This window comes from Hydractinia symbiolongicarpus, chromosome 12 (assembly GCF_029227915.1).
Source record: "Hydractinia symbiolongicarpus strain clone_291-10 chromosome 12, HSymV2.1, whole genome shotgun sequence".
Classification (NCBI taxonomy): Eukaryota; Metazoa; Cnidaria; class Hydrozoa; order Anthoathecata; family Hydractiniidae; genus Hydractinia; species Hydractinia symbiolongicarpus.
Genome location: NC_079886.1, coordinates 6,878,323 through 6,889,837, shown reverse-complemented (window position 1 = coordinate 6,889,837; position 11,515 = coordinate 6,878,323). Strand labels below are relative to the sequence as shown.

The 11,515-nt window shown below is 41.2% G+C and overlaps 2 protein-coding genes across 2 annotated transcripts; one reads left to right on the top strand and one right to left on the bottom strand.

Moving 5' to 3' along the window:
* Positions 1-330: 330 nt before the first annotated feature.
* LOC130621439 (potassium voltage-gated channel subfamily KQT member 4-like) lies at positions 331-4,395 on the bottom strand. Its single transcript, XM_057436724.1, has one exon. It carries the CDS (start codon positions 4,375-4,377, stop codon positions 2,968-2,970), a length of 1,410 nt encoding a protein of 469 aa, XP_057292707.1. The 5' UTR covers positions 4,378-4,395; the 3' UTR covers positions 331-2,967.
* A 2,502-nt stretch (positions 4,396-6,897) lies between these two features.
* LOC130621199 (uncharacterized) lies at positions 6,898-9,573 on the top strand. The gene is made up of 2 exons (XM_057436515.1): positions 6,898-7,011; positions 7,279-9,573. Exons 1-2 carry the CDS (start codon positions 6,898-6,900, stop codon positions 9,571-9,573), a joined length of 2,409 nt encoding a protein of 802 aa, XP_057292498.1.
* The last annotated feature ends 1,942 nt before the right edge of the window (positions 9,574-11,515 follow it).

Here is an 11,515-nt window from a genome sequence, read left to right as displayed (position 1 = left end):
AAAAATATTGCATCTGTAGTGCCACGCCCTGGAACAAAACCAAATTGCATCTTATCTATATCAATTCTTTCTCTAAGTAACTTATCAATCACTCTTTCAATAACTTTCATTACTTGATCAACCAACTTCAAACCTCTATAGTTACCCCTTTCTAATGCATCACCCTTGCCCTTGAAACAATTCACTATTACACTATTTAGTAATAATAATCGAAAAAATTGTATATCGTATTAAAAAGAAGTCCAGAAGTTCTTTCTCCCACATGGCACAGCAGGCAATAAGTCAGCCCTGCCCTCGATTTTGTGAGAAGAGATGTTCTGCGAAGACTCTAACAATTAAGTCTCCTGTACAGTTTTGCTTCATGTTAAACTGTGCTGGTGACAAGCATTTTTTAAGCATGTCACCGGCGACTTCTGTGATATACAACCTAATGATGCTCTAACCTAATGAATTTATCTCGAAACATAAAAAGCCAGTTAGTTCACCATCCGGAAGTTATGCCAATTCCCGTTTTTCACTGTCTTAGGAGATCAATGCATTAAAATTATGAGAGGTCTACCTCTAATAAAACGTGAATGACGAAAGTTATTGCCAGCTAAGAAATTTCATTAAAAAAAAAATGCCAACGCAAATCAGTTGAAATGTATCCCACGTCGGCAATAAAACATAAAACGACGTAAAAAAATTCTAATTTCAAGGGCTGACCAAATGGCAAAATACACCTGCTTTATGATAATTCAATTGTAATGGCATTCCTATGGCTCTCCATCGTTTTACAATATCGGGAGAAAGGAGGTAAAAAACATGTTTTTATAAAAGTTTGTTAAGTAAGTAAGTAAGTAAACATTTATTTACCTAAGAAATGACAATTTACATTACTAAAAGAATAAATTAGCAATTAGGAAGGAGACTTTCCCGATAGCCAAGGCTAAACAAAGGAGAAAGCCACCAAGAAAAATGTGAAATATTTTCATATGTCAGTAAATACTGTAAGTTTACAAAGATTAAAATGAAAAAGCATTATTGATTATAATTAGTATAAATGAAAATTCAGTACCATATAGTCAAATAGAAAAAGTAATGAGAATTGTTAGAGCGAAAGCGTGTTTTCTCCAGTTTTTTAACTTCCTTCGTATCAATTTCTTTTACAGTCAAGGAAATCCTCTTAATTAAGCTCTATAGCCTAATTTGGAGATCTCCTAAATAAGCTGTATCATACAGTTTAATTAGGTGACAAACATCTAAATTAGGAGGTAAAAAAAGTTTTTCCTCGATTTCTTGAAAAATGTAAATTTTAGCAGAATCACCGCTGCAGCTCTTTCATCGTCAGTTTGACCACTATATTATAAAAGAGGAACAGTATTTCCAGCACCCCGGGTTCAAAAAATATGGACTATAAACAATGGTTCATTGTTAGGGATAGTCTATTTAAGCTGTACTGCATCCTAGTTTGGATGTCACATCACGTGATACATCCTATTTAAGCGAATATTTTTAAAACTTCAAATTTAGTGGATCTCTGGGGTGCTACGAAAAAATAATAATATTGGAGATGTTTATAGCTAGATAGCTTGCTATCTTGATAAATTCTTTGTTTTTATTTTCTTGGCAGGCAAAATAAAGCAATTCAATTGGCTAATAATTATTGTTAGAAGGTCTGATTGGTTAAAAAACTATTTGCCTGCTGAAAAAAAATTGTAAACAAAGCTTGAGCAAGTCATCTATATGCACGTAAATATTGGATTTATTCAGTTAGATAGATGCTTAGTTTAGTTAAATGTGTGTTTTAGACGATCAAAGTTTTGTACATCTTAACTAAGCTGTAAAACGCCTAATTAGACTGTATCATACATCCTAATTAAGCTGATGTACAGGTTAAGAGGATTTCCCTGACTGTTTTAAATTTTCAGGAAACGTTACAATTAGATACAACTTATGTGTACTTTTAAATAAAAACAAAACTCGCCAAGAAAAGTTATCACGAAAGAACATGTTTTCTCCTTAATAAACTCCTAAAAAATGTGATATTTACCTTCTCTGATCGCAAAATAAGCTGCGATGGAGAGTGTAAGTTTTCCTGCATTATCGTAAAGGTATATTGTACCTCTATACGCTAGCTAGGTATAGAGATGCAGCAGATATTTCTGAGAACTCAAATGGAAGCTTTCAACACTCAACAACCACCTTTGTGATCCTTCGTGGAAGCAGACATTATCAGAACCAGCCAGAAACTACTAGGTTCTGTAACTTCGGATACCATTTCGAATCTTCCTCATGCAAGTTTTACCGCCGCCGACAAACACTTTCACTTTTTTCGGGACCGACACCGCCAAACCCTTTACCGCCATAGTTGATAGACAAAAACCCTATGTTACCGCGCATTTTTTTAGCATTGTCAAAAACGCAAACTAGATTCTGACCTGCATCCAGTTGTATATATACACGCTTCTCCAACACCGCATACTATATTTCTACTTTACAAGTCATATTACCAAAATACAAAGGTAGACAACAAAAGTTTGACAAAAAGATTAAAAAAAAAGATTCCATCCATTCTCTTTAATCGGGTGGACAAACGCCCAGACGACTAGTAAAAAATGTTCTTCGTGTCATCATATAAGCGATCGAGCGGTTATTAGAGCTTCAGAATTAACGCACACAGCTATTTAAGTAAATAACCCACTTCTTTTAGATGTCCCCCAACCCCTCCGTAAGTTTCGAAAATATTTAATAAGCGCCTCGACCGTTTAGTAGAGAAACTATGGTTATTAATCTTAAAGTTTATAACATGCAAATTATCAATAGAAAATAAGGTTAGAAAATCTGTTATTGGCTTTTAAGCCGGCATATTTGTGTTACCGTGAGGCACACAGACACACAATCTAAAACATCTTAGCACCGGGTCCTCTTGACTCGCATTCTATACATCTGTATCTACAACCTATTCTGTGCTAAAAGGTTTCCATATTATCGTTGCCAATTTGGACCATTTCCACTTTGGACTTGCAAATCTGTTAGTACATTTCTGATTTCTTCAATTTCAGCATGGAAGTCAGCCAAGCAATCGTGTATTCGATTCAAATGAGACATAGTTTCCAGATGGGAACATGCACTTTTTTCCATAATGTCTTGGACAGTGACAAATGGGTAGCGAATGTTTTTAAAAACTTTTATGGCATTCCAAAATTTAACACGTGTTATGAATCGAATTGCACCTTTATACTTTGGACTAATGAGATGCAAAAGGCTGCTTTTATGAGTTGCTTTAGGATAATCTTCTGTTTGATGATGTTTCTTTTCTCCTTCTTCTACAATTTTTTTGTAGTAGGTTAAGGGTAAGTCAAACCCATTTTTTCGATCTTTTCTTTTCGATTTGATTTCGTCTTTTTCAGCAGACAAATAGACTGGTGACAAAAAATCAGACTTTAATATGATACCAGGGAGTATCTTGTAAAAGTCTGGTTTCTTTAACTGATGTGAGAAGTAATACCATGAAGCTTGCAGGTGGCAGTTGTTGCGTTTCAGTGAGTGATTTCTCCAACACCTTTGAATAACAATGGCTGCGGGATTACGTATTTTCATATTCCTGCGTTCTTTCTTTTGCTTTGCAGCCTGCAGCGCTAATCCAGAGCCAAGTATACCTGAAGGTAACGCAAAAAACGCGCAGCCTACTAACACAAATATGCTTGCTGTCAACTTCCCTTGCCATGATTGAGGGGCTATATCTCCATAACCAACAGATGCCACGGTTACAATGGCCCAGTATAATCCATTCCCCATATTGTTGATGGTGACCTCTTCGTCGGTCATTTTTTCCAGCATATAAACTGCATATGCTCCACCAAATAAAATGATAAGACCAACAAAATAACACGTGACAAGCTCCCTTCTGTGTTTATACACCAACTGCCCCATAGTTCTTAAATGACCTCTAGGCCTATCCAATCTCAAAATACGAAATATTTGTATAAACCGAGTAATTCGGAGAATTGAAAAATACGTTGTTTTTATCTGCAAAATTGCTGAAACTAAGGTCGAGATAATCACAAAAGCGTCAATAGCCATGTGAAAAGACATCATGAAACGAATATGTCCAACGAAACCTTTGTGTTTCAACAAAAAGCTGCATGCCCATACTCTAAGCATATATTCCATTGAAAACCATGCAAGCAAAGCTAGTTCGTAATACAGGGTTAATTTAAGCAACATTTTATTGTCTTCGTATTCCTGGATTGTTGACAGCACACTTATGATAACGCTCCCAATGATTAACGCCAAGTTTAATAAGTTAAATAGCATTGCCAGTGTTGTGTCGGGACGTTCCATGAAATAAAAAATTCTCCGTCTCCATAATTCCTCTTGATGTCGAGCAGACATTTTAAAGACCTTCGCCTTACTGTTTCTTACAATGACTGACTTTTTCTTATTGTTTCTTTCTTGAAATTCGGCTACTAAGTAACTGTGTTGTTATCTCTTCCATGCAAGTATTCTCTATTTACAAATCAGAGTCATATGAATAAATTTGTTAAAGAAGTTCTCTTCAGATAAGGTGTTTCGCAACTGAATTTAATTGAAAATTTTGACACAACTATATATATTTCTATTTAAATATCAATTCCAACACCAATTAAGAAAACAATTCCGCCGAGCGTTAAATTGGATGACTCAAACAGGGACTTTCTATTGCAGGGTTGGAACGCCTCTCTAAAACTCCTCAAATCTTCTCAATATAAATTTTACAGCCTGCATGCATTTCTTATTTTTAAAATGCATAAAAAAGCGTTATGGATACAGCAAAAATTTGATTTTCATTTGTTGCATCACTTTTAAAGTCTCCTCTAATATTCTAAATTTTGTTACAAAAATGTGAAAATCTCCCCAAATCCTCTTAAATCTTTTTATTAAAACACCGTTCTCTTTAAAACAGTTTGAAAATTCTTATTAAAAAGGTTCCTAAATCTCCTCAAATTTTTCTCCATACAAAGAATGGCAAACTTGCATAGTTGTTACTTAATAAGTTTAATAACGTGGTGTGCGTGATGCTTAAAAAGGAGCTGAATCATTTCACCCATTTAATCAAATATGTCGTTTAACTTACGCATATCAAAGGTACTTTATTCGATGTGTTATTTCAAAGGGAAGCCTGGAAGAGCCTTATTTGTAGTGGCAAAGTCTTTTTATACTACAGAAATTACTTTTAAAAATGTTAGGATGGCAAAAAAATCGAAAACTCGTAGTATACTTATTCAAATATGCGTTATTTTTTTTACAAAGTTAAAGACAACAAGAAATTTAGCTAGAGTAGTACACCCTTATGCGTACAGTTTAGGTTTTCGACGGTCAAACCCTCATTAAAAAACGCTGCTTTTAGACCCCTAAAAAATCTGTGACGTCACAGATTTCATCATGCCTCAAATGAGTAAACAAGTCACGTGACATCATGACGGCACTCGACAAAACTGCTGACATCAACAAACGCGCAAATCTGTTTGAATAGAAAGGGAAATTCCCTACTCAAATTGCGACCGCTGTTAGTTGAAGTCTGAATGTACTTATAATAAAGAGAAATGAGTTGGTTCAAGAATGCAATTAGTAAATTATATAGCGCTGTCTCAGCGCCAGTAGCAGCAACTCGCGATGCTCTTGCAGGTCGACTACAGAGCGTGTGAGACACTGTTAGGCATTATTATAACAGGGCGAGGGAGCAAATTGCTGGAAGGGCAACGCTGAACGATAAAATCGAGAGAGAAGCGCGAGAGGACTTTTATGATGCTGGAGACATACAAGACGAATACAGCGGAGTCGAAGACATCAAGCACATGTTCCCACAAGGGAAAAACTGATCCAAAGGCGTCGAAGACATTCAGCATATTTTTGATGAAAATGACACACAGATGTTGGAAGACGGAAATCGTGTCAAGACATGGCGGTTCAACAGCAACGCGGAACATAGTTCCAAGAACCTTAATCAGCCACTGGCGGAGGCCATCATGCGAAAAATTACGCCCTACATAGACATGAGATTCAAGGTAGTCTACAGTTTCGCTTGCACCATCTACGAAGCAGGAGGTGGCACGGCTCCGTATCACAAGACCAAGGGAAGCGAAGGATCGCTTACGAGCCTAGCTGACATCGAAGCCTTTATCGAAAAATGTGAAATGCAGCGATTAGATCTAGGAGATCATGAGTTTTGGGGGAAGGCGTACTTGCCACCAGAAAGAACAATCGAGACCCCAGGATCGTACGAAGGGAAAATAGTCTTCCAGTATGTGCAGATCAAGATCATCTCCACAAGGGAGCCCCTGTTAGGCTGTGGACCTTTACCAGACTGGTTGCGAAAGAAGAGGTGCATCTACAGCTTTGACAAGGAGGATGAGAGAACCGACAATTTGTGTGTCTGGAGATGTCTTGCCGTACACTACCGTGGAGAAAAAGAGCAGCGCGAGAAACGTGTCACGAGACCAGCTCTCGCAATAGCACGCGAGTACTACGAGAATCCTAAACTAAAGAGGGAAGAAGTGCGTGCTACGAAGCTCGTTGACTTCGAGGGCATAGCGAAGCGTTTCAAGATCAATATCAGAGTCTTTGAACCCAAGACCAACTCTGAGAAAGCGCCATGGAGACTCGTGTACGGTCAGAATCAATACAAAAAAGATTTAGACACAATCAACCTCGGCATGTTGGGTGGGCACTGTTTCTACATCAAGGATTTAGACGTACTGGCACGACAGAAATGGGAATGCGAAGCCTGCAAGCAAATGTTTACAAGCGGCGGAGATCTTACGAGACATAAGAAGATATGTGAAGGAAAAAAGCCGATTATCATCTGCAAAGGCAAGAAGGTCAAGCGCATGCCTAGCAAGTCATAGAAGGTCTTTTACGGTGAGGGCTTCAGCTATGACGCTTGTAAATGGCTCGAGCGAAACTGAAAGACACATCCATCACGCACTCTGTGGGCATGGAGGAGAACGCGTGATTCGCTACGGGGAGAACGAAAATGAGGTCTACAAGGTAGACGGCTATGAACCTCAGACCAGGACAGTCTATGAGTACCACGGTTGCAAGTGGCACGGATGCCCCTGCCAAGGAACAAACAAAAATCGATATACGGCCACCAAATCAAAGGAGGAAGGCATCCGAAAACTTGGCTACAACCTCGTCACAGTGTGGGAGTGTGAGAGCCTACCCAAAGCCAAGAGGTACTTCAAGAAAGAATTTCGACCCTACCCTCACTACATCGTGTTTGATTTCGAGGCCCTCATGCTCCCTCTGAATCAGCGGCAAACAGCAGTCAGCGTCGCTATTCACGATAGTCTGAACGGAGATCCAACGTTCCTGGAGCACGATGATCCCAAGATCTTGGTTAAACGGTTTGTGGAGCAGCTCGACAAGAGACACGCCCTCATCGTGGAAGAGGTGGAGAGAATGTACCCGAGACCCAAGGATTTTGACATGCTTCCAGATAAGACTCAGAATGCATGGAACGAGTGGGTAAACCAAGTGGCCGTGATCGGCTTCAACAGTGGCAAGTATGACCTGAACATGATCAAGCGGTACTTTGTCGATCAAATTGCCAAAGACGATAGCGAAAAGATCAACGTCGCGAAGAAAGACAACGACCACATGTTCTTCACAACCTCGAGGTTCAAATTTCTCGATATCAAAAATTTTCTCGCTCCTAGTATGAGCTACGACCAATGGTGCAAGTCTCTGGATTGCAAACTCGAAAAGCTCGTGTTCCCATACGAGTGGCTGACGAGCTATGACGACCTAACCCACGTCGGACCCGTGGCGTACGAACACTTCTATAGCAGTCTTATTGGTAAAAACACCCCCTCTCTTGATGAGTACAAAACATTCCGTGCAGAGTTTTACAAGCGAGGCTGCGTCACCATGATGGACTGGTTGTGTGAGTACAATTTAGCCGACGTGGAACCTTTCATCGAAGCTGTGGAAAAGACAAGGTTGCAGTACTACGACGACGAGATAGACATCTTGAAAGACGCAGTAATTATTTCAGGCCTATCGATGCGCTACGTCTTGAATAAGTCTCTACAACTGAATCCAAAGCTAGAGCTATACGCTCCAGGAGAGCCTTGTAAGCATAAGTGTAATGAAGACTGCTTCAACAAGAAGTGCAAGGCGTGCAAAAAGGTGCAAAAGGCTTGCACTGAGTGCACGAAGAATGAGGCCTACGAGCTCTTGCAGACGGGCATGGTGGGAGGGCCTGCCATCGTATTCTGTAGGTACCACGAGAGAGACGTGACGGGTATCAGATCTCACATCTACCAGGAGCCACGGAAGTGCAAAACTGTTTTGGGGCTTGACGCGAACCTGCTGTACCCTAGTAGGTTGATGAACTACTTTCCATGCGGTAAAGAGAAGCTGATCAAGATCAAACCACCCACGGCTGAGCACAACATCAGACTGTTGAAAGAAGGTATGCAAAATGGATCCCTCTTTGGTTTTGCGCAGGTCGACATCGAGGTCCCTCTGAAACTTTATGACAAATTCAGCGAGATGGCTCCGCTATTTGTGGTCAAGGAGATACCCGACGATCAAATCCCCGAGCACATGCACGAGTACCTAAAAGCAACAGGGCGAACACGTATTTCAGGCACACGTAAACTCCTAGGGTTGATGAAAGCTGAAAAGATCTTGCTGTTCACAACCTTTCTCGAGTGGTACCTTGACTATGGCCTGAAAGTGACTGCTTTTCACCAATTCATCAAGTACACTCGAGGTAAACCGTTTGCGTGGTTTCCGGAAGAAATTGCAGATGCACGACGACAAGCCGATAAAGACCCCGACAAGCGCATCGCGGGAGATACGGCGAAGTTGAAGGGGAACACGTTCTATGGAAAAATGATCGAGGACCCAGCGAGGCATGCGAACACCACCTTTACGAGAGATGAAAAGACGGTGGATGCAGCGATGAGATCGCCGTACCTTGAAGATCTTGAAGAGATAGGTGATGCTTACGAGATCCGAGAAGGAAAGAAAAAGGTGCATATCGACAGAGCGTACCAGTGTGGCATTGCAGTGTACCAGCTGGCCAAATTGCGCATGCTTGAGTTCTATTACGATTTTTTGAATAAGTACGTGGATCGTCGAGACTTTGAGTACGTCTACATGGACACAGACAGTGGATACTTTGCGATCTCTGGGGAAGAGTTGCGAGATGTCGTTCGCCCTGAACTACTTGACGAGTACGACAAAGACGTAAAAAACTGGCTCGTCACTGATAAGTACTCAAGTCGAACAGGAGGGATATTCAAACCGGAATTTATCGGGTTTAGGATGATCGCTGACACAACCAAGTGTTACTTTGTGGAAGGTAAAGAGGGCACAAAATTCTCCTTAAAGGGCATGTCGAAGAAGCGGAACGCTATGACATGGGAGAGGTATAAGAACGCGTTGAATGGCTTTATTGACACTGTGAAAAACGTAGGTTTCAGGGTGCGCAACCAGGGGATGGTTACGTACGAACAAAACAAGCTGGGCCTCTCGGCGTTTTATGATAAGCGAAAGGTACTCGAGGATGGTATACATACGGTGCCTTTGGAATTGTAAGTCGCGGATTTAAAAATGTAAAGGATGCACTATACAAGCAAGTAAAAAAGAGCTACAAATGCTCGCTTAAAGATGCGTGTGAGTTGGAAAGTGTTGCGCTATCCAATCATACCCTTACCACGAGGGTTTTGTTTTGAAAAATAAAAATGATGAACGACATAAGCCTCACTGTAGCAATAATTCTTCCATACGTCTTGATCGTGCTCTGGTTTTTACACTATAGAAGGCTTCTAATAAAGATGAGTGAGATTACAGCTATATTTGATGACACACCAGCAGAAGCCTTTCAAGCCAAAGAAAAACCGGCAGACAATCGCCAAGCCTTGAAGGATGCGATAAGGCAAGGGAAATCGCATCTTTTACCCAAAAAATGTACCGAAGGATTTGTCGACAAAGCTCCTGAGGAGGCGATCGACAAGGCGTACGCCGACTATGTTCAACGAGAGCTCAACGAAAAGGGAGAAAAGACCGCCAAAGCACTCTCTACGCATGCTATCAACCTGTACGCTAACGCTGTGGGAAATTACGTCAAAATCGACTCTGTCGAAGGACTTAGAAAAGACATCGAAGAGGACCCCATCATTAAAGACTCCATGGCAGATTTGGGGATCCTTGTGTACTCTGCCTTTGGAAAATATCTGGCTCCGCTCTTGGTTGCTGCTCATACAATTAATCACACTCAGCTCTCCGTGAAGCATGTGTCCAAGACAGATGAAAAGCGAGATGACGAACAGCAAGAAAAAGATGGGAAACAGTCTATCAAAGATACGCATGAGCAATAGTGAAAATATTGATCGTATAAGCAAGGGGAAAATGGGCAGAATAAAAGCACGGTACACAGATTGGTGTGGTATCTACGGTGACTCCCACTCACGCGCTTGGGTAATCCTGACACCAGAAGCTGATCGCTTTCCGCCACAGTCGTGTAATTTAGTGAGTACTTCGTATAAGAACGCGATAAGATACGCTGGCAGAAACGGTTTGAAGGCCTCCAGATTCAAGATCTAGACTGATTCGTCAGAAGAGCCAGCGCTCACTACGAGGAAATTTTGTAAAGCTCCAAACTTTACAAAATTTTTAGACCAAACGTGCCTTCCGTCGTTTAAAACAGTAGATGGCTTTCCCCTCGTTGTAGGTGGGAGATGAAACGGCGGATGAAACGTCCCCCGTTTCATCCCCCGAACTAGGCACTTCAGATAAAGACTTCTTTTCATCCTCATCTACTATTTTTCCAAGGGCAAGTCTCTAACTAAATAAATGAGTGAAGAACAATCTAACCAAGTCATAACCAAGAAGAATGAGGGTCGTGTTGCCGCTGGGAAAAGACTTGCTGAATGGAATCGCAAAAACAAGGCTGACTTACAGAAGAACGTGTGCAAAAGTACTTCGCAAGAGGAACCTGTCGCAAGTCCTTACAAGTTCCTGGACAGTCTCTATGTCGCTGGAGGACGCTTGCGTGGCAGTCTATTACATACGTAAGAAGCCTGCTGAAAACCCATCACCTAGCGTCTCCACAGGTGCGCCAGCGGAAGGGCCGTCTCAACCCACGCAACGCGATCGCCTGGTGGCTGTGTCAGCGGAAGGGCTTCGCCCGTCTCCGCAGGAGCAAGAGCGTCATATCGACATTTTCAAGATGCGATAACCTATAATAAATGAGCAGAAAAGAGTATGAGAAAGAAGTCGTTGATTCCTTGTGGGAATCTGTCAGACTAATATCCTATACTATTGTCTTGGCGCTAGGCGCGAAAAAGGCTCTGGGGGTTTCTAGACCGGGGGCCAAGATGGACATGGAGGACGGCTTGAAGCTCGCTGGATATATGACAGGATCGATATTATTCGACGATTACGCGATAAAAAAAGGGTGGTATAAGCGTTCCATGATGCCTACAAAATAGTTGACCACATTCGTGTTTACCCCGACGGTAAACACGAGTTAAACATG